The following is a 23114-nucleotide window of genomic DNA, read 5'->3' as shown; positions in this document are numbered from 1 at the left end:
CCCAGGGCTCCCTGCACGAGCAGAGTCTGTGTGCAGTTCCCGCATGGGCTGGGCAGCCTGCTGGGCTCTGCTGCCTCTTGTTCCTGGGCACCGTGGGCATTTCCGGCGGAAGTAATCACTCACACAAGGACCTTGGTGGATGGTGCAGACTTTACTGAGGATCCGAGAGACAAAGAGGGGCTTACAGAGCAAAAGATACAAAAACTTGAAAGCTGCATGTTAAGAGATCCACGAACTAACCAACACCCTGAGCCATCGCCCCAGGTGCCTGACCACCCCTGCCTGCTGATGGTTAAAAACAAGGCCAACAGGGCCAGCTTCTCACCCAGAGTGAGCCAGTACTCCCCCTTCCAGAAACTTGCAGAACCTTCTCCCCTTCCAGAACTTTCTCTGGGACTTCTTTCACACCTTCCGCCCACTTCCTTCGGTTTGTGACACCAGGGTGGGGATGCCTGCCACCGCCTCGCTGCCGTGGGAGGTGTTCGAGTCCAGCGCCCTCTCTGGTACCCCACCCGGCCGTGCCCACTGGGGACACACCCCAGCCGCGCACACGCTCAGGGCACCCTGAGCTGGACACCGCGCCGCGTCTTTGGCCTGTCAAACCTGCCGTCGCCCGCTTCCTTCCCGTTTCTCAGTGAGCAGTGGGAAGGTTCCCAGGACTGGGGGTGGTTAGAGCTAGGCCTGGGGAGACGGCTCAATGCACGCTGGCGCCCTGGGTTCGATCCCTGCACGGTGCCCAGCACTGTCCATCTGTGGTCCGGTCTCACAGCTCCACCAGCTGAGTCCATCTCTGCCTGTTCCCACCAGCACCCCAGCTTACAAGGGTGCTGCCTCCACTGCCCGCCCCGCCCCAAGTGCAGGCAGCTGGGGGGAGCTGCGCCCCCCACCCCACCGCCGGGCAGGCTTGCTTGTCTTCTCTCAATTCTGAAAAGTTGGAGCCTGCTGTGTCTGCACGCACGCGTGCGCCGCAGCTCGCTGTGTTAGGCAGGTCCCCCTTCTTGCAAGTCCGCGCGGCCACTGACAGACCTCACGAGGCAGGAGACCGTTTCCACACCCCCAACCCCGGGGACACTGCCTGTGCTGCTGGGGATCGGGAGCACTCAGGAAGGAGCTCGTGTTCCAGGTGCGCCTGGCAGGGGTTGCTCGCTTGCATGCATGCTCGCTCGCAGGCGTGCACGCATGCTCTCTCGCTCACATATACGCACGCACGCATGCACGGACACATGCACCGACAGACGCATACACGCACGCCCTCACGCACGGACGGACGTATACACGCCAGGACACACGCGCACACACACACACACGCACGCATGCTCTCTCGCACGGACGCATGCACGCACGGACACACACACGCACGCATGCACACACGCACTTAGCACACCCTCCTCTGATGCTCTGGGCACCCAGGTTAGATTCCAGATGCCAAAAGGCACAGCCTGGGGGATCTCAAGGCTTGGCCCCGGGTTCTAGTCCGCACGTCCAATCAAACCAAGTCATGCCCTTGCTGCAAGCCTGCGTCACACTAAACCCAAAGACCCGCCCGCCCTCCGCATGCTGGCAGCTGGCCTGGGTGGGACCTGGCCCCTGTTACCCCGCACCGTGCCGCAGCCTTTGCCTCGCCCTCTGTTGTCTTCGCACCCAGGAGGCTAACCCGCCCTCTCGCTCCCACACCGCGTGCCCCTTGCCCGGTCCCACGGCCAATCAGAAGGGCTGGGACTGCGTGCAGCGTGGCCGAAGCGATGTGCAAACACGGACCTCGGGGGGTGCAGGTATGGGGGGGTCCCTTCTTCTCCCCGCCTCAGGACAGGCTCGCCTACAGCTTTCTGCGTGCAGAAAGGGGGACTCCGAAGCGGGTGACAGCTCTCCGTGGAAGGAGCGGGGAGCCAGGGCTGCCCAGAGCTGCGAGAGGGGACCCCAAGTGTTGGGGGGCGCGGGGGGGGGGGGCGGGCAGAGCAGAAGCACCTGCCTCCTCCTTGGCTGGCAGCTGGGGAACATCAGGCTCCAGGGGTCACACCTGGCCCCACCTACCTCTGCAGGGGGGCTTCTGCGCTCTCAACCATACAAACCCGTGGAACTGCACAAGGCCCGGGATAACGCCCGGGCGGACTCGGCCACACGCCGGAGCATTGCGCCAGGAGGTCCCAGGCCTCCAGAGCTGGCCTTACAGGACTGCCCCTCCCCCCCCCAGAGCAGGGGTGGGGAGTGGGCAAGGGCTATGAAGGGACCTGGGGGATGGGTGGGCACCCCTGCCCTCCCCCCACCCCACTGCACAAGGTCTAGCAGGGGGCATTGGTTTGGGTTGCAGCAGATTTTGAAGGAGGGGAAGGGTGTTGGCCCCAAGAGGCACCTGGGAGAGTTGGCACCTGCACCTCGGGAACAGTCTTCCTCCTCTTGCCTCAGTGGCACCTTGTCCCCGACTTGTCTACCCGTTCCAGCTCTCCGAGGACCAGCCTGCCCCAGAGTTCCCAGTCTGACTCCTTACGCGCAAACCTTCCCTAGTAATAACAATACTATTAATAATACATAACGTATCTGACTTGCTTCTCTGCTCGGCACTCTGAGGGGCACCCTAAGAACATGAGGTAGGTACTATTTTATTAGACCCATTTTACAGATGGGGCAAACTGAGGCACAGTGGTCTTGAGCCAGCCGCTCCCTGACCACACGGCGAAAGGGTGGCTGCGCACCTTGACTGCAATCCTAGCTGTCTCCAGAGTCCGCGTTCCTCAGCACCCTCTTTGAGCGCTGCCAGATGCTCGTTGGAGTTCCCATGGGATCTTCCCCCAACCAGAAGGGGAGCCACGAGCACCCTGGGTCCCCCTGGGGGAAGGTGGCAGCACTGCCACTGGCGGTGGCGGCCAAGAGCCAGCCCGTGGGGGAGAGGAGTTGGGCTAAATCTCTTTAAGGGCACATGATCTGGCACGGGCACCTGGGACACATTCGCTAAGGCTCGGTAAGGCACCGTTACTTCCTGCAGTCGGAGTGCAGGGCCGCCTGCCTCGGAGGGAGGAGAAGTCTACCCAGGACCGGGGGGCTGGCTTCCACGGGTCCCCCTGCCCAACTCCTCCTCCTCCTCCTCTGTCATGCCCAGAAAGTGGGAGGCAAGAGGAACTGCGGAGGCTCAGAACCCACCGGTCACTATGCACTGACCCACTCTCCTGGCCTCCACCCTGACTGGCCTCCCGCTTCTGGGATCTGGGGACCCTCCCTGCACCCCCCAAAAGCAGCAGGGCCTTCCATGCCCACCTGCAGGAAGGGACTGACGCCATCCATCCATCCATCCATCCATCCATCCATCCATCCATTCGCGGCCCCTCCTCCCCGGCAGGGCCTCAGCTGCCCATGTGTCCAGTCTGGCTCCCGCAGAGGCTCTCTGTGGGGGTAGCAGCAGAGTTGGGGATGGGGTGGGGTGGGGGTGGGGGTCCTGCTGCGGCCACCGAAGAACCATCCCGCTGAATTGGTGTCTGGTGACGTTGGAGGGCGAGTCCCCCGGGGCACGGGCATCAGGCCAGCCCAGCCTGCTTCCCAAACTGCCCCCTTGTCCCTGCGAGGCTCAGACAGCCAGCTCCGGTCCTCCGGAATACACAACAGCCTGGGTTTATTGGGGGCGCCCGCTGCAGGCTCCTGGGCAGGAACGCTCCCGGGCCCTGGGCCCTGCGGGCACTTCCAGGGGCTGCCCCAGCGGGCCCCCTCCCCCACATCCCTGCACACACGTCGTCGCGTCCCCCCCCCCCTGCTCCCCGAGTCTCTCATTCCTTCACCAGCCGGTAGATGTGATGCTGGGCCCCATGCTCGCTGGCGGACACCTCGAAGACGTAGGCGATGCACAGGAGAGTCTCCTGCGTGTCTCTGTTGGTGACCACCTGCAGGGGACGGCGGAGAGGAGAGCTCAGGCCCCGCCCCACAGCGCCCCATTGGCCCTTCTGGTCCTGTTGGCCACGCCTCTCTCCCTCCATTGGCCCTCCCTGTCCAGTGGGCCCACTGGCCCCGCCCCTGTTGGTCCTGCACCACCACGCCCCATTGACCATTTCCGAGCCTGTTGGCCCCGCCCAGCCCCACCCATTGGTCCCTCCTCACCGCGCCCCATTGGCCCTTCCGGTTCTGTTGGCCCCTCCCCTCAACTCCCCATTGGCCCTCCCTGCCCTGTGGGCCCACTGGCCCCGCCCCACTCTTTTGATCCCGCACCACCACGCCCCATTGACCATTTCTGAGCCTGTTGGCCCCGCCCAACCCCACCCCATTGGTTCCTCCTCACCGCGCCCCATTGGCCCTTCCGGTGCTGTTGGCCCCGCCCCTCCCTCCTCATTGGCCCTACCTGCCCTGTGGGCCCACTGGTCCCGCCCCACTGTTGGTCCCGCACCACCGCACCTCATTGACCATTTGCAAGCCTGTTGGCCCCGCCCAGCCCCACCCATTGATCCCTCCTCACCGCGCCCCATTGGCTCTTCCGGACCTGTTGGCCCCGCCCCTCGACTCCCCATTGGCCCTCCCTGCCCTGTGGACTCGCCGGCCCCGCCCCACCCTGCCCGTTGGCCCCGCCCCACGCTGTACCCACCTGCAGGATGGTGAAGTTCTCCAGCACGCTGTTCATCATGTACTTCTCCGGCAGGTGCTTCAGCTTGTGGATGAAGTTGATCATGTACTCACACAGCGGCGACCGGTGGATGCGGTAGGAGTAGTGGCCGTTCTCATAACGCGCGTACTCGGTCTGCGGGGTCCAGGGCAGCGGGGACTCTTTCACTGGCTTGTTTTTAGGCCCCACCTGGCAGTGCTCAGGGGTCACTGCAGGCGGGCCTCAAGGGACCACATACGGTCTTATAAGAATGTGAAAAAACCACCTCCTTTCCATAGATGGTTAGAACGAGCACGCATAGGGCAGACTTTGCACGTGGGAGGCCTGGGTTCCCTCCCTGGCACCGCGCGGTTCCTTGAGCACTGCCAGGAGCAACCCTTGACCTCTGAGACTGGAATAACCCCTGAACATCGCTGGGTGTGACCCTAAAACAAAAGTCACTCCAGGGCTGGAGCACCAACAGTACAGTGGGCATGGTCCCTCGCATGCGGCTGACCTGAGTTTAATACTCCCTATGGTTCCCTGAGCATTGGCAGGACTGATCCCTGAGCACAGAGACAAGATTAAGCCCTGAACTCCCGTGTATACACACACACACACACACACACACACACACACACACACACACACACACAGAGTCACTCCAAGCCAGGAATGTGGCTCAGCATCAGAGCATTTTGCCTTGCACAGATGAGGTCCCACAAGAGGGAAAAGGGAGTCACTTTAAGAGTTATGAAAAAACCTGGGCTGGAGCAATAGTGCAGGGGGTAGGGTGCTTGCCTTTGCATACACTGACCTGGGTGTGATCTCCAGCATCCCAGATGGTCCCCCAGGCCTGTCAGGAGTGATCCCCTGGCCCAGAGCCAGGAGTAAGCCCTGATCACTGCTGGGTATCTTCCCCCCCCCCCAAAAAAAAAGACGAGAAAAAATCATTTTAGGTGCCAGTATTGAGAACCCCCCTAAGATGGGGGCCATCACTTCCGATTCTGTGTGACCGGAAGTGGGTGGGTTATGAGAGAAGTGGCCAGAGCCGGGAGGAGGTGAGGCTGGGGAATCCATGGGATCCGTGGCGTGGTGCCTACCTCCACTTTCTCCACCACCTGCTTGCCAAAGGAGCAGACCTTGGTGGAGCAGGTGATGATCATGTTCTCTGGGCTCTCGTACTGGCTGGACACCCCATAGAAGGAGTTGCCTTCGTCCTCCATGTTGGTGTTGAGGTCTGCCTGGAAGGAGTGGCGGAAGAGAAGGTCAGTGGGGCTGAGTGTGGGGGTCAGTTCACAGAACCCCCTGGGGGGTGGCCGCAGGCCAGGCGCCTTGGCCATGGAGCAATCAGGAGGACCCTTCAGAAAACACCACGATGTCACAACCCTCTTTGAGCCCCTCTGTCGCAAGGGGATGGCTGCCCCTCCCTGGGGTCTCCCTCCCCCCATATGAGCAGCAGTCCTGACAGTCCTTTAGCCGAGCTGGAGTGCTAATCAGCTCCTCCCATCTAAGAGGTGACACTCTCCCCACACCACGTGCCCCCCATCCCCACTAGCTCCAGTTAATTCTCCCTGACAGCCTTGCCTAGGCCACCCAGTGGGGAAGGAGCAGGCCCCAAGTGCAGGACCCCAGGGAGAGACAGGGAGCACAGGCTGGGTGCCTGCCCAGAGGCAGGAATCACATTTCCCTTTTTTTTTTTTTTTTTTTTGCTTTTTTTGGATCATACCCAGTGATGCTCAGCGGTTACTCCTAGCTCATGCACCCAGGAATTACCCCTGGCAGTGCTTAGGGGACCCTATGGGATGCCGGGGATCGAACCCAGGTCGGCCGCGTGCAGGGCAAACGCCCTTCCCGCTGGACTATCGCTCTAGCCCCAATGCACAGACTTTTTACGAAGGGCTTCTTCTTGGGCTGAGGCCTCCATCCACCCACTCCTTGCAGTTCCGTATCACTGAGAAGCTGAACTCTGAGCGCAGCCTGTAAATGAATGGGACTCCGGGACCCTAGAGGCCTCTCCAGGCAGAGGGGGCCCGAGAGCACCAAGGAGGGACAGGCAAGGATGGAGTCAGGAGTCAGGCAGCCTGTGACTGGGCCTTAGGAGATGCTCAGTTGGTGGGGGGACAGGGAGGGAGAAAGGGGGAGAGAGGAGAGAGGGGAGAAGCTTGGGTGGTGGGTGTTGGACATCTGAGGGCACAGCAGAAAGTGCTGGGGCCAGAGAGACCCAAGCTCTCGCCTTACACACGTCTCAGTACTGGATTGACCCCAGTACCCCTTATACGGTCTCCTGAGTCCCCCAGGAGTGAACCCTGAGCACAACAGTTTGTGGATCACAAAAGAACAAACAAAAAAGAAAATGCCATGGAGCTGGGCCCGGGGTGATGGTACAGTGGGGAAGGTGCTTATCTTGCACGTGGCCAACCCGGGTTTAATCCCTCGGACCCCATATGATGACCCTGAGAATGATCCCTGTCAGGAGTGATCCCTGAGTGCAGAGCCAGGAATAAACCCTGAGCACTGCGGGGGTGACCCAAACGCCCTCACCCGACCATAAGAAGATGCCATGTAGTTGCAAAAAACAGTCAAGGGGACAGAGCGATAGCACAGCGGGGAGGGCGTTTGCCCTGCATGCGGCCAACCCAGGTTCGATTCCCAGCATCCCAAAGGGTCCCTCAAGCATTGCCAGGAGTCATTCCTGAATGCAGAGCCAGGAGGAACCCCTGTGCATCATTGACTCAAAAAGCAAAAAAAAAAAAAAAAAGCTGGGGATCGGGGGTCGGAGTCCGTGTGTGTGGGGGCATCTGTAGCACCTGCAGGTGGCTGCAGGCAGAGGCACGGGAGAGAATTGGGGAGCGGGTCTGAAGAAAAGGTTGGCTGGAAGACCAGGAGCTGGGAAAGGCAGGGCCCCAAGTAGGGAGTATGGAGGTGGGCGGAGGATGCCGCCCAAGGCCCAGAGCCCAGAGCCCAGAGCCATCTCTCTCTCGGCTGGCCTCCACTTCATTCGCTTCCTTCATGCTCCACCTGGTCTCTTACACCCTTAAATCTATTCCATTCCAGGCCCCAATACCGGCCAGTATAACCAGGGCACCCCAGATGAAGCAGGTACAGCCCCCCTCCCCCCGCTTACTCCAGGTGGAATCCCAGTAACCAAGAGCTTCAAGCCAGGCCCTCGATATGCGGGTTCCAGGACTACATCTCCAGGCCACATGGCGGCAGAGGACCTGGGCTGTCCCACCACCGGTCCCCACCCACCCAGAGGACTGGCTGCCACACTCACAATTTGCCTCTGGGCTCCATCTTAGCGCACCAACAGCCCTGGCCCAGAGACTCCCAATGGAATCCCAAAATGGATCAGTGCCATACAGAGATGTCTCTGGAACCCAGCCATTTATAATCTAGAACTTTACATGTGCGATCGCGGCCATGCGAGTTCTCATGATATTCAAAATGAGCAGTGGAAAATAAATTATCTAGCATCCGCCCCCTGGCAGGTAGGCTTGAATGATGGTGGGAAAATTTGAGCGAAACATAGTGCCCCAAATTAGAAAGAGAGAGAGAGAGTATTGGGGAAATTGCCTGCCATAGAGGCAGGGATGTGTGTGTGTGTGTGTGTGTGTGTGTGTGTGTGTGTATGTGTGTTGGGCGGGAGTAGGGGGTAGCGGATACCGGGGACATTGGTGGTGGAGATTGTGCACTGGTGGAGGGATGGGTGTTCCATCATTGTACGGCTGAATCTCAAACATGAAAGCGTTGTTTCTCTATCTCACGGTTATACACCGTCACTGTCCACTCTCCTCCCGTTGTTCATTGATTCGCTCGAGCGGGCCCAGTAACATTGCGAGACTTGTTGTTACTGTGTTTGGCATATCCAATATGTCACAGGGAGCTTGCCAGGCTTTGCCGTGCAGGCGAGATACTCTCAGTAGCTTGCCGGGCTCTCCGAGAGGGACGGAGGTTTCCAAGACGGAGGAATCGAACTCGGGTGGGCCGGGTTGGCCCACGCGCAAGGCAAATGCCCTACCTGCTGTGCTCTCGCTAAAATAAAATAAAAAAAAAAGTAATGTGGAGTTCATTCCCAATTCAATCAGCTTAATCAGTGGCTGAACAAATAGCAATATTCCTACATAATTATTATTATTATTATTATTTTTAAATCTGCTCTATTATCCTAAAGTGGCAGGGCCAGGAATTGAACCCAGGACGCCATACCCTGGAGTGGCACCCCGTCCTCCCTCCTAGTCACAGTTCCCGCTCCAGGCCGCTAAGAAGCCAATTCATTTTACTCACTCAACACCACTCAAGCCAGGTGGGGAAACATGCAGGCAGCCCTGGGGCTCAGGCGGGACAGGCACCCCCAGTATCTCGAGGGGTGAGTGGGAACTGCGGCTCCCCGCCCACCTGCTGACCCCCCGCCCTTCCCCTGGCCGGTGGAGAGCTCCTTGAGGGTGGGCAAGCGGCTCCTTTTCCTGCTCTGCCCCGGCCTGGCCCTGGAGAGGACAGAGGGGTGGGGGTGGGGGGCTTCCTTTCTGCGGCGTTTCCGCTTCTCTCCGCTGGGTGGCGCTGGGCACAAAGCGAGAGGCCTTGGTCTCCGCGAGGAACTGAAGCTAAGTGGGACCCCGCGGCACCCCATCCCTCCCGCAGCAGCGCCTAAGACAGTGGACCCCCCAGCCCGGTCATCTCGGGCACACGCAGGGGCACAGGCAAGGCTGCCCCCACCGAGAGCCTGGCCTGAGTTCGGCCCGCAGCATCGAGATGCACCGAGATGCCGCTGTTCTCAGGACCACCCTGACCGCCCCTGCACCCACAGCCCCTGTGCCTGCCCTTGTTGCTTGACGCCCCACGCTGCTCCCCCTCTACCCGTTCAGAGCCCTGGTGGGGTGGGCAGGGCAGATGTGGGGGATCGAGTGACTGAGAGATGAGCCCCCACAACCGTGGCCTGGGGTGGGGGGGTGGGGGGGATTCATTGGGGGTGTGGGGCTGGCGGGGCTGGGAGTCATTGTCATGTGCTGGTCTGAGCCTGGGACAAATGTCAGGGCTGAAAGGGAGTGATAGTACAGTTGGGAGGGCATCTGCCTTGCCCGCGGCCGACCCGGGTTCGATTCCCAGCATCCCATAGGGTCCCCTGAGCACTGCCAGGAGTGATTCCTGAGTGCATGAGCCAGGAGGAACCCCTGAGCATCACTGAGTGGGACCAAAAAAAAAAATTTTTTTTTAAATAGTCATTTATTCTGTGTCATTTATCCTCAGCTTGGCAGGCGTGGGCCAGTGCGTTGAGCGGCTGCCTTTGAAGGGGTCATCTGGGGAGAGGGCCTGCAGGAGCCCCTGTGTGAATGAGGCCCAGCGAATGCCCTGTCACTGTCCTTTCCCACGCGCCTAAGGAGTCGTGATGGTTCTAACCACACAGCTTGCCCACATTGGGGGAGTCCCTCAAACAAGGAGGGGGGGGGTCTCAGGGCCTGCGAGCAGGAGGTAATGGGAGGAAATGTGGAGGGGTTTCACCGTCTTCACTGCCCCAGTCTCCACCTCTGTAAAGAGCTCAACAAGGCAAAGGCTGGAGTGTGATAAAGTCCTTTCTTAAAGGTGGGGCATGGGCTGGAGCGACAGCTCAGCGGGTAAGGCGTTTGCCTTGCACGTGGCCGACCCAGGTTCGATTCTCAGCATCCCATAGGGTCCCCCGAGCACCGCCAGGAGTGATTCCTGAGTGCATGAGCCAGGAGTAACCCCTGTGCAATGCTGGGCGTGGCCCAAAAAGAAAAAAGAAGAAAGAAAGAAAGAAAGAAGGAAAGAAAGGAAGGAAGGGAGGATGGCCGGGCAGGAGGGCAAGTGCCCAGCATTTGGGTCCTTCCTCCGTGTGGCATGGAAACGACCACCAGGGCCCCAGTCCCAAGGACAGAGGTGGCCTCTGCCAGTGCCAGGTGTGTGTGTGGGGTGGGGTGTCTTACTTAGCAACTCGGCCCCTGCTCCATCTCCTGCAGGAAGTGGCCATCGCGTCCAGCCTCAGAACCCCCATCCCTCCTGCTGCCAGCTGATTTGCCCGGGCAGCACAGGAATGAGGGACTGCCCAGGCCCTGCCAAGCACTGTGGCTTGGCGGGCAAAGGGGTTGGGGCGTGGGGGGTTGGGGTGGGGGGGGGGGGAAGGGGATGATGGCGAAGTCAACACTGGCTGCCAGGGTGCCCGAGAGATGGTACATCAGGTGAGGAGGGCAATGGTCTTGCATGCGGCTCACCTGGGTTCAGTCCCCGGCATCCTATATGGTCCCCCCAAGTCCTGCCAGGACTGATCCCTGAGCACAGGGCCTGGAGTCCTCCCTGAGCACAGCTGGGTGTGGTCAATAACAAGCCAAAAACCCCACTGAGTGCAAGGTGGGACAGGAAGGAGGGCTTAGGAGGGCCAGAGCACTGCAGTGGGGATGGTGGTCAAGGGAGGGACCCAGGGGGGCTCATGAAGAGGGTCCCCCGTGTGTGGGCGGCCGGAGCTGCCCACAAGGTCCCGAAGGTGACTCTGACAGCACTCGGATTTGCACACCGGCATTTCTCTCCTGCCACCAGGCCGAGACGTGAGCTTCCCCGGGGACTCTGGCCACTCCACGCACCAGCAGGGAGCAGGTGGCCCAGCGACCGTGTCCTGGCCACAGCTGCACCCCCGGCTCTGGTTTCACCTGTCCTCACTCTGCCCGGGCAAGGGGGTGGCGGGCACACAGTGGAGCCCAGGCTGGCCCACACCTCTGCACCCTGCCGGCCCTCAAGAACAAACCCTGAGGGGCTGGAGTGGTAGCACGGCGGGGAGGGCGTCTGCCTTGCACGCAGCCAACCCGGGTTCGATTTTTGGCATCCCATAGGGTCCCCCGAGTAACACCGCTAGGAGTAATTCCTGAGTGCATGAGCCAGGAGTAACCCCTGTGCATCGCCAGGTGTGACCCCCCCCCCCCAAAAAGAACAAACTCTGGGGCCTGGTCAGGAGTTCAGGGATTGGGATGCACGTGTTGACCATGCAACACCCCAAGTTTAATCCCCGGCACCCCACGTCTTTATACCCTCAGCTCGGCAGGTCCTGGGCAGTGCCCCAGAATGGAACTGTCCAGCCTGCGTGGCCAAGTGCTGCCAGGAGCACTGTTTGGGAACACCCAAACTCTCCACTTTCCAAGTGGAGGAAGAGGCCAGAGTAGCCACGCTCCAGGCTCCAGGCAGGGGGCCCGAGGAAAGCAAGCTCGGGGCTCTTGGTACAGACGCCACCGACCCTGCCTCATGCCTCCCCACACACCAAGCCCTGCTCTGCAGGGTCCCCCAGGCTCATGGCTCCCAGGTCCAGAAAGGCCACGGCTAGCCCATACCCTGGGTGCATGAGGCCCATGCGTGTGTCCACACCGACTTCGTGGCCTTATCCCCTCAATCCGAGGCCCCCTTCACCTCCCAGAAAGGCGCTGAAGACCAAAGCCCTGGGCAAGGAGGGAACATGGCAGAACTTCCTCCACGTGTGACAACTTTTTTTTTGGGGGGGGGGGGTACTTGATCATTGTATAACTGAAACCCAAGCACAAAAATTTATAAGTCTATAAAAAGGTAAAGGCCCTCCCGTTGATCGTCGATTTGCTCGAGCGGGCCCAGTAACGTCTCCATTGGAGAATTTGTTGTTACTGTGTCTGGCATATCGAATACTCTCGGTAGCTTGCCGGGCTCTCCGAGAGGGGCGGAGGAATCGAACTCGGGTCGGCCATGTTGGCCGCTTGTAAGGCGAACGCCCTACCCGCTGTGCTATCGCTCCAGGGGCATAAGTCTATAACGTGTGCCAACTTTTATCTCCAGGTTAACACCAACCTTCTGAGTCTTTTCTTTTCTTTTCTTTTCTTTTCTTTTCTTTTCTTTTCTTTTCTTTTCTTTCTCCTTCCTTCCTTCTCTCTTTCTTTCTTTCTTTCTTTCTTTCTTTCTTTCTTTCTTTCTTTCGTCACACATCCTGGCTCTGCACGTGGCCTACCTGAGTTCGATTCCCAGCATCCCATAGGGTCCCCCAGCACCGCCAGGAGTAATTTCTGAGTGTAGAGCCAGAGAAATAACCCCTATGCATCGCCGGGTGTGACCCAAAAAGTAAAAAGGAAAAATAAAATAAAATAAATGGAAAAAAATTAAAGTGCCACAGCTGGTAGTGCTCAGTAATCACCCCCGGGGGAGGGGGGGTTCAGAATGATAGTCCAGTGGGTAGGGCATTAGCCTTGCACAAGGCTGACCCGGGTTCGATCCCTGGTGTTCCAGCTGGTCTCCAGAGCCCACCAGGCGAGATCAGTAAGTATCGCGCCAGGAGTAAGCCATGAGCAACTAAAACAGCAACAAGAAAAGGAATCATTTCTGATGGCGACTGCGGATGGGGCTTGGGATTGAACCCTGGTTGGCTGCAGCAAGGCAAGTGATGCCAAAAGGCTGCCAACAGAGTGGGAGACAAGAACTTGCGGATTCTCAGCAAGTTCTATCTGCGCTGGGACTACTCATTCAGAGGGAGGAAGAAATCAGAACTCAGTGTGAGCCCGGAGTGTCTGGGAACAGCCCAACAGCCCAAGAGCAGGTAAGTAGATAAAGATGTGGTATTTGCCCACTCCTGGGAATATACCCCAGAGAGGCAAAAATGTATAGTCGAAGTGACATCTGCACTTGTTTGTTCATTGCAGCACTCTTTACAATAGCCAGAAACTGGAAGAAACCTGAATGCCCAAGAACAGATGACTGGTTAAAGAAACTTTGGTACATCTACACAATGGAGTACTATGTAGCTCTTAGAAAAGATGAAGTCATGAAATTTACATACAAGTGGTACAATATGGAAAGTATCATGCTAAGCGAAATGAGTCAGAAAGAGAGGGATAGACATAGAAAGATTGCATTCATCTGGGGGATATAAAGTAACAAAGTAAGAGATTAATACCCAAGAATAGCTGAGATCAGCACCAGGAGGATTACTCCATAACTTAGAGGCCAGCCGGGTATCCTAGAGGAAAGGGCAGTTCAGATAGAGAAGGGAGCACCAAATAAAGGATGTTTGGAGGTTCCTCCCAGGAGGGGAGATGCATGTCGAAAGTAGACTATGGACTGAACATGTTTGCCACTCAATGCCTCTTTTGCAGACCACAACACCCAAAAGGAGAGAGAGAACACAGGGGATTGCCCTGCCACAGAGACAGGGGGGATGGGGGGATGGGGGTGGGAGGGATATTATCCATGGTGGTGAAAAACGGGCACTGGTGGAGGGATGGGTATCTGATCATTGTATAATTGAAACCCAAGCACAAAAAAATGTAAATCTACAACTGTAAAAAAAATAAAAATAAAAAAAAGAAAAAAAAATAAAATTCACATGTAAAGAAATTAAAAAAAAAAAAGTCAACTATCAAAAAAAAAAAAAGATGTGGTATTTGCCACACAGCAGGATATTAATCAGTCACTGAGGAAGATCACTTGATCACTTGACATCCCGGTACTCATCGATTTGCTTGAGCCGGCGCTGGTAATGTCTCCATTTGTCCCTGTTGCAGTTGATCATATTCCTCGTCAATGTTGTCAATGATGGTATCTTCCCATGTTGCCGCAATAATGCCAAAGAGCTCCCAGTTGGTGGTCGTTCTGGGAGTTCACTTCTTAAACTTTGCAGCCCTTTCTCCCTGCTCTGTGAAGTAGTATTTTGCATGAAGGAGACAGTGGTCTGATCCCATTTGGAATTTTGGGACAACAGCGACATTGGTCAGGCAAAACCGTCGACTGAATATGATGTGGTCAATTTCATTGTGGAACTGTCCACTGGGAGACTCCCATGTCCAACATTTAGATTTGGCCTTCTGGAACTGTGAGTTACCATGGATGGTCTTGGTCGACATGATGAACTCAGACAGTCTCTCACTCTGTTCATTCCATTCTAGGCCATGGGTCCCGATGTGGAGTTCTTCGGCTGATCTTCTCGGTCCTATCTTGGCATTAAAATCACCGACAATGATCTTGTAGAAGGTGTGGTCTTCTTCACAGAACTTCTCCAGCTCCATGTAGAACTTCTCAATTTCTCCTTCATCATAATTGGATGTTGGTGCGTAGACAACGAAGATAGAAATTGCCGGCATGAGCCACATCTATTCAAGTGGAATCATCCGATTCGGGTTGTTAGGCATTCGGTTGAATCGATGCTCATGGTGAAGTTCGTGTTGACAAGGACACTGACACCTCTGATGCCTCTTTTGCCGCATGTTCCGAGGAACAGTTCTTCTCCAGTGTCGAAAACGGTGTGATGTGATTGATGCCTTCTTGTCTTGGTCAGACCAATGATGTTGTACTTGATCTTTCGTGCTTGTACCATCAGGTCCTCGATGGATGCATCCGATGCCATCATATGTGCATTGAAAGTACAGACAGTCATTTTTGTCTTTCTTCGTTTTGGCAGCCTAGTTCGGCCTTGAGATTTTATCGGCCTCTCCTTCCTCATCCTTCTAGGGAAGGTAGAGGGTTTTTTTTTTTCCCTTTTTGGGTCACACCCGGCGATACTCAGGAGTTACTTCTGGCTCTGCACTCAGGAATTAGTCCTGGTAGAGCTTGGGGGACCCTATGGGATGCTGGGAATCAAGCCGGGGTCGGCTGTGTGCAAGGCAAATGCCCTCCCCGCTGTATTATCACTCCAGCCCTGAAGATAGAGTCCTGTCTCTTGCTGGGACTCAAGGGAACCTGGAAGCAGTTATGCTAAGCAGAGGAAGTCCGAGGGAAAGGGACAAAATCAAAGAGCAGAGTCCAGGACCCGGAGGGATAAGACAGCGGGAGCCGGGGGGGACGTTTGCCTTGAACATGGCTGACTTGGGTTCGATCCCTGGCCCCCTCCTTATAGTCCCCTGAGCACTGCAAGGAATGATTCCTGAGGAGACAGGTGTTAAGCCCTGAGCACTTCTGAATGGGATCCTCTCCCCACGCCAAAAAAAAACCCCCGAAGTTCCTTTGCTTTTGCATTATCATGTGTGGAACTGGATCTCTCTGCGACTGGGGATCTGAAACACAGGCACAAGAGTGATCCTTGCATGCAGAGCCAGGAGTATGCTCTAAGCACTGCCAGGTATAGTCCAATCCCATCACCACCTCCCCCAAAAATAATTTAATCAAAAAAAGAAAATAAAAAAAATGAAACGAAATAAATGGCACTGGAAAAACTAGACAGCAAAGTGCCAAAGAATGACGAACCCGGGCCATTATCTTAACACCACACACGAATCAACCAAAAATGAATTGAAGGGCAAAAAGACAGCACAGCGGGGTGGGCACTCACCTGGCACTCGGCTGACTTGGTGTACACCGCCCCCGCCCCCCGCCCCGCACCTGAGTCAGGCCAGGAGTGATCGCTGAGTACAGAGCCAGGAGGAAGCCCTGAGCACTGCTGGTAGCACTGTCCTCCTGTTGTTCATCAATTTGGCCGAGCAGGCCCAGTATCGTCTCCACTGTGAGACTTGTTGTTACTGTGTTTGGCATATCGAATACGTCACAGGGAGCTTGCCAGGCTCTGCCGTGTGGGCGAGATACTCTCGGTAGCTTGCTGGGCTCTCCAAGAGGGACAGAGAAATCGAACCCGGGTTAGCCGCGTGCAAGGCAAACGCCCTACCCGCTGTGCTATTGCTCCAGCCCAGAGCACTGCTGGGTATGATCCAAAAACAAAAATGAAAACAAAGGAGAAGAAAAGAAAAGAACTGGGGCTGGAGAGATAGCACAGTGGGTAGGGCGTTTGCCTTGCACGCGGCCAACCCGGGTTCGATTCCCGGCATCACATATGGTCCCCTGAACAACGCCAGGAGTAACTCCTGAGTGCAGAGCCAGGAGTAACCCCTGTGCATTGCCGGGTGTGACCCCCCCTTCCCCCAAAAAAAGGCAAAAAAGGAAAAGAAAAGAACTGAAGATCTGAGTGTATGTCCTAAAATCATAAAACTCCTGGAACGAAGCTGGTGGCAAGCTTCTCAGCAACAGTCTTGGGACTGCCTTTTTTTTTTTGATTACTGTGGGGGCCACTCCCAGTGGGCCCCGCAGTGGCCAGCATACCGAAAGGCCAGGGTATGCTGGGCAGTGGGCCCAGCATCTCAGCTACGCAAGGCACGTGCTCCACCATGGGAACCACATTTCTGCCCTTGTGGGTTTTTTATTATTTTGGGTTTTTATTATTTTGGGTTTTTCATTGTGGGGGGGACTACATTGGTGGTACTCAGGGCTTCTCTTAGCTCTTTGCTCAGGGATCACTCCCGGGCCTACTCAGAGGACCATATGGGGTGCCAGTGATCGAACCTGCTGTGCCATCGCTCTGGTCCCACTGGTCCCACTCATGTTTTTTTTAATTTGTGTATTTATTTTTTGCTTTTTGGGTCACACCCGGCCATGCACAGGGGTTCCTCCTGGCTCTGTGCTCAGGAATTACTCCTGGCAGTGCTCAGGGGACCTTATGGGGTGCTGGGAATCGAACCCGGGTTGGCTCCATGCAAGGCAACCCTACGTGCTATGCTATCACTCTGGCTCCACTCCTGTTGTTGTTGTTTTTTTCTCCCACTCCTGGTTTTTAAAACCTGACACCAAAACCCAAAGCAACTAAAGCAAAAATACATACAATATAATACATGCATAAGTGAAACTACATACGTAAGTAAAACTTTTAAGCACAGCAAAGAAACCCCCCCCCCAAAAAAAAAATTAAAAGGCAACCTATCCAATGGGAGAAAAATCTTTGCAACCGGATCAGAGGTTACTATCTAAAGCCTACAAAGGATTCAGAACAGAAATACGAATTCTCGACCAACAGGTACATGAAAAGGTACCACAGCTGGTAATCCTCGTGAACAGGCGGCACCGGGAATCGAACCGGGCCGAGTGTGTACTAGGCAGGGCCCAACCTGCCGTTCTCTCTCCCAACCCCCCTCAAGGGCGCTTCAGAGCAGCTGTTCTGCTTGAGGCTCTGCAACCAGCCAGCATCCACTGTTCAAGCCCAACTCCGGGCTGACTCCTCACCTGCCTGTGCCCTGGTCTCTCCCGGACCTTTCCCTGGTTCTGCAGCCCCCTGGATGCTCCATGGACAGCCCCCACCACACTGCTCAGCACCCCCAGCGCTGGATGGCCTCAGGACCCCTGCTCCCAGGGACCCTGGTCCAGCTGGGCTGACTCCTCCACCTCCTCCCCGCTCCTGTCTTCTCAGCTCTGGGGCAGTGAGAGCCTGTCCACGGGCTTACCCAGAACTTCACGAGGAAGAAGGCGTTGGTGGGACCCCGTTCAAAGAGCTCCTTGAGCCCTCCCTTCTTCTCCGGGAATTTGTCGTAGATCTGGCGGATGTCCACGGCCTCGAGGTAGGGGTCACTGTAGCTGGGGCTGGACTGGCCGATGTGCACGAAAAGGTGCTTGTTGTACTGCGGAAAGGATGATGGGTATGTGTGTGGGGGTGGGGAGGGGAGGCGAGAGCCTCAGGCGGACAGATGGATGGATGGACAGACAGGATTCCAGGCCCCAACCACATCACTGGCAAAGCGGAGAAGCAAAGCTGAGAGGTGGGCATGAGGCCCCCGAGAGTTGTGCCAGCACCCAGCAAGGGAGGGGCTCCAACTGCAGCTGCTAAACTCGTACCCCAGCCCATGCCATCCGCAGGCAGGGGGCGTCTCATCTCACCCGACCCTCAACTAACATGCATGCCACATGGAGCACCCCCCCCCCCCGCACACCCTATGCTCTGTCCCACATCTCTGTTGCTGCTGGGACCCTGGCAGGGGCCGCTGGGCCCCCCGGAAGGGAGGACGGCTGCTCCCTACCACCGGTTCGGGGGGATCAGGAATGGGGGGAGGGGTCTCTTGGAAGGACGCATGCGTGTGCCCAAGGAGCGTGGGGGACAGACAGACAGGGTGTGGGGCAGGGTCCAGGGCTTGGCGGGGAGGGCTGAGGCCTGGACCAAGGCCCTCTCGAGAAAGCAAGGGAGGGGCTGGAGCCATAGCACAGCCCGGGGAGGGGGGGGGGGCGTTTGTCTGGCACGCGTTTGACCCGGGTTCGATCCCCAGCATCCCATAGGGTCCCCTGAGCACTGCCAGGAGTGATTCCTCAGTGCAGAGCTAGGAGAAAGCCCTGAGCATCGCCAGGTGTGACCCAAAAAGAAAAAAAAAAAAAAAGCAAGCAAGGGAGAGCAGGCAGGGGAGGGGGAGGGGAGGGAAGAGGCTGGATGGGCAGAGGGACCCCCCCCCTCCCTAGCCTGCCCTGGGGTCGGGTGGGGTGGGGAGCAGAGGCAGGGGGCCGGGGTCTCCGCGGAGGCAAAACCTACTGCATCGGGGTCCTGCTGCTCCAGGAAGGCGGAGAACTCCAACATCCACAGCTTGGAGCTGGCCACGCTGCGGCCCTGCCACGGGGGCGCCGGTGGGGACGGGGCAGCTCCTGCGGGCGAGTGGAACTCTGCACACAGGCTGCGGCATGGGGACCCCGGGGTGCACCACCTCCAGGTCACCACCACCCTCCGTGAGCGGGGACCTCACTGCCAGGCCCCAGCACGAGCCTCCTCGCTGGGCGCTGGGGGGATGAGAGGAGGGGAGTCTGGTCCAGCACGACCCCCCAAGTCCCCTCCTCGAGCTGATGCCGGGGCCAGGAGCAGGCTGCCCGCTGGACAGAGGGGTCCCCGGGCAGGCACCCAGAGATTCTTGCCCGGAAAGACTGTCCCTATCAGTGAGATGTAACTGAGACTTCGAGATGTGCCTGTCGGGGCTGTTTCACTTGGGGCACCTTGGAGGGGTCAGGGGGTGGGTGAGAGCCCTCCCTGCCCCAGGGACCAGTCCCGGTGGCCGGAAACCTCCACGCTCACGGCCGCTTTCCACACGCTCGGGCGAGCCTCACCCACGAGTGTGAATCTGTTCCTGGATGCTTCAAACCACACACCCTGCCCATCCTCCAGGATGAACCGCAACACATTCCACATTTGGTAGGGTTCAAAGTAGGAGGCAGGGGCTGGAGAGATAGCACAGCGGGTAGGAAGTTTGCCTTGCACGTGGCTGACCCGGGTTCGATTCCCAGCATCCCATTGGGTCCCCTGAGCACCACCAGGAGTAACTCCTGAGTGCAGAGCCAGGAGTAACCCCTGTGCATCACCAGGTGTGACCCAAAAAGAAAAAAAAAACCAAAGTAGGAGGCAACAATCTTAGAGGGAAATATATATATATATATAACAAACACACACACACACACATATATATATATATATATATCACTGTCCTCCCATTGTCCATTGATTCTGCTCGAGCGGGCCCAGTAACGTCTCCATTTTGAGACTTGGTGTTACTGTGTTTGGCATATCGAATACATCACGGGGAGCTTGCCAGGCTTTGCTGTGCGGGATATATATATATATATATATATATATATATATATATGTATACACACACACACACACACACATATATAGCACACAAGGCTCAACCTTTAATAACATGTTAGTGATCTCTTATAGAAGGGCTTAATGCCCCTGGGTGAAATACAACAATCTCCATACTCCTTCTTCTAAGGAAACTTTTTTGGTAGCATTTTCAGTGGTTTTTCATAACAAACAATACAGAGTATATTATTTCAGTTCTGCTTTGGGGCAGGGCTTGGGGTTCAGGACTGAAACATCTGAAATATGGTGGTGGGAAGGTGTCATGGTGGTGGGATTGGTGTTTGAATATTAAATGTAATGAAATATTGTGAACTACTTTATAAATTAAAAAAATTAAAAATAAATAAATAAATAATTTTAAAAAATGTGCTTGTCATCATGCTGGAGCAATAGCACAGCGAGGAGGGCGTTTGCCTTACACACGGCCGACCTGGGTTCAATCCCAGGCATCCCATATGGTCCCCTGAGCACCGCCAGGAGTGATTCCTGAGTGCAGAGCCAGGAGTGACCCCTAAGTGTTGCTGGGTGTGAACCCCCCCTAAAAAAAAGTGCCTGTCAAGGAAGGCCAGAGAGATAGCACAGCAGGGAGGGCTGTGGCTGCCTTGCACGCAGTCAACCTGGGTTTGATCCCTGGCACTGCACATGGTCCCCCAAGCACTGCCAGGAGTGGTCCCTGAGCACAGAGAGAGGAGTAAGTCACAAGTACAGCCAGATGTGACCCAGAAATTAGAAGACAGAAAGAAGGAAGGAAGGAAGGAAGGAAGGAAGGAAGGAAGGGAGGAACGAAGGAAGGAAGGAAGGGAGGGAGAGAGGGAGGAGGGGAGGGAGGGAGGGAGGGAGGGAGGAAGGAGGGAAGGAAGGAAGGGAGGGAGGGAGGGAGGGAGGAAGGAAAGAAGGAAGGAGGGAAGGAGGGAAGGAAGGAAGGAAGGAAGGAAGGGAGGGAGGAAGGAGGGAGGAAAGGAGAGAGGGAAGGAAGGAAGGAAGGATGGAAGGAAGGGAGGAAGGAGGGAAGGAAGGAGGGAGGGAGGGAAGGAAGGAAGGAAGGAAGGAAGGAAGGAAGGAAGGAAGGAGGGAAGGAGGGAAGGAAGGAAGGAAGGAAGGAAGGAAGGGAGGGAGGGAGGGAGGGAGGAAGGAGGGAGGAAAGGAGAGAGGGAAGGAAGGAAGGATGGAAGAAAGGGAGGAAGGAGGGAAGGAAGGAGGGAGGGAGGGAAGGAAGGAAGGAAGGAAGGAAGGGAAGAAGAAAGGAAGGAGGGAGGGAGGGAGGGAAGGAAGGAAGGAAGATAGGAAGCAAGGAAGGAAGGAAGGAAGGGAAGAAGAAAGGAAGGAGGGAGGGAGGGAGGGAAGGAAGGAAGGAAGATAGGAAGCAAGGAAGGAAGGAAGGAAGAAAGGAAGGAAGGAGGGAGGGAGGGAGGGAATGAAAGAAGGAATGAAGGAAGGAAGGAATGAAGGAAGGAAGGAAGGACGGAAGGAGAGGCAGCCCACAGGCTCTGCAGGTGACAGCCCGAGGCAGGGAGTCGCTCCCCAGCCAGAAAGTGGGGATGCCCTGTCTTACTGGGGCTGTGGTCCCTTGGGAGAAAGAAGCAAGGGGCGAGTTGGGCAGGGGGCAGGGGGTGAGAGGCTCCTGGGGGGTTCTGCCACCAGCGCCCCCTCCCCGCCCCCCCCCCCACCCCGGGCGGGCTGCGGTCTGCTAGCTGTGCTCAGGGGAGCTGTATGGAAGGTGAGGACGTGTCTCCCCGGGGGGCCAGCCAGTGGATGGGTGCAGATGTACCCCCTGACTGCCGGCCGAGCCCGCACCAGGACAGGACACCCCCGTTGTGTGAGTGCGTCTGGGGCAGACCTCGGGGTGCGTGACCGCGCAGCAAGGGGGCACCCCGCGCTGAGACTCACCTGGCAGCGGCAGGGAGGGCTGGACGGCGGCGTAGGATTGCGGGGAGAAAGGTTTCACACTGCAGAGACCACACGGAGGGAGGCCTGAGCCCCGGGCCCTACACGGCCCCCAGTCCTGCAGCTGGGCTCACCTCCCCTTCTCGGTCTTCTTCCCCGCTGACCCCCTACCCAGAGCCCCTTGCCCCAGCTCTGCTGAGCTCTGAGAGTCACCAATGTCACTCCAGGGCGTCCACACTGCAGGCTGGGCCAGGAACAGGCTAGAGTCTCCAATCCCCCAGGCTGCCCAGTGGGGACCCCCCCCCCCATGCCACCCTGGGGGCCAGGCTCAGGTGACAGTCCCCGGCCATACTCACTCGTGGGATGTTCCGGCTTGTCCCGGCAAATTTCCCTGCCAAAACTGAGGGGACAAAAAGTAGAGTGAGGTGGGGGGGGGGCTGGAACAATAGCATAGCGGGTAGGGCGTTTGCCTTGCACGCGGCTGACCTGGGTTCGATTCCCAGCATCCCCTATGGTCCCCTGAGCACCACCAGGGGTAATTCCTGAGTGCAGAGGCAGGAGTAACCCCTAGGCATCGTCGGGTGTGACCCAAAAAAGAAAAAGAGAAAAAAGAAAAAAAAATGACCCAGCAAAGTCCCCAGCGCCCAGCCCTGGCCATGCCTCCTTCCGTCCCTGCCTGCACGGGTGCAAGACCCAGGTGGCCCCTCCAGCCAAGCGCCCCTGGGAGGACTCGCCCTGGAGAGGAGACGCTTCCGGAACCTTCTCAGAGAGCAACCAACCCTTCCAGTGGCGGAGCCTGGAGACAGGGGGAAGGGAGGGCCAAGCCAAGCACCTCTGGGCACAGCCGCGTTGAAGAGCTGGTGGCCTTCACCCCCTCGTCAGCGTGCCACAGAGCATGGCTCTCCCTGGGGACAGGGTTGCAGGGTCACCCCCACGCAGGGGACTCTTCATGGCCCCTTCATCCTTGCTCTCAGACCCCCTGCCCCCTCCCCCCTAAATGCTACATGCAAAAAGCCAAACAAAACAAAACAAAAAATGACTTGCAGAAATGGTTTGCTTCTGGGGACAGGACCAGGCACCCAACTTCCAAGGCCTTTCATTTAGGCCTAATTATTTGGGGGTCACACATGAAGGTACTGGGGCCGAGATCTCTAAGCCTACTCGGATTGGGGCCGAGCATCCTCCACCCAGATCCTCCAAATTCCAGTAGGCAGGGGTCACACCCACCAACTGGCCCCCTGGCACCATGTAATCCCATCAACGGCCAAGACTCAGAGACTATAAAACCCAGCTCCC

The 23114-nt window shown here is 57.1% G+C and overlaps 1 protein-coding gene across 1 annotated transcript in view; it reads right to left on the bottom strand.

Annotated features, from left to right (window-relative positions):
- Nucleotides 1–3737: 3737 nt before the first annotated feature.
- TEAD4 (TEA domain transcription factor 4) overlaps nt 3738–23114 on the bottom strand; it is a 129480-nt gene continuing 110103 nt past the window's right edge. Inside the window, exons 6-12 of the mRNA XM_056117788.1 lie at nt 22175–22218; nt 21822–21880; nt 18837–18946; nt 17767–17940; nt 5659–5799; nt 4559–4711; nt 3738–3866 (exon numbers count right to left, since the gene is read on the bottom strand). Coding sequence (XP_055973763.1) covers nt 3753–3866; nt 4559–4711; nt 5659–5799; nt 17767–17940; nt 18837–18946; nt 21822–21880; nt 22175–22218 — 795 coding nt within the window. The 3' untranslated portion in view covers nt 3738–3752. The remainder of the gene's footprint in view (nt 3867–4558; nt 4712–5658; nt 5800–17766; nt 17941–18836; nt 18947–21821; nt 21881–22174; nt 22219–23114) is intronic.

The sequence above is a fragment of the Sorex fumeus genome, unplaced genomic scaffold, assembly GCF_029834395.1.
Source record: "Sorex fumeus unplaced genomic scaffold, SorFum_2.1 ptg000036l, whole genome shotgun sequence".
Taxonomy (NCBI): Eukaryota; Metazoa; Chordata; class Mammalia; order Eulipotyphla; family Soricidae; genus Sorex; species Sorex fumeus.
Note: the sequence above shows the minus strand (reverse complement) of the source record. Positions and strands in the feature narration are given on the sequence as shown.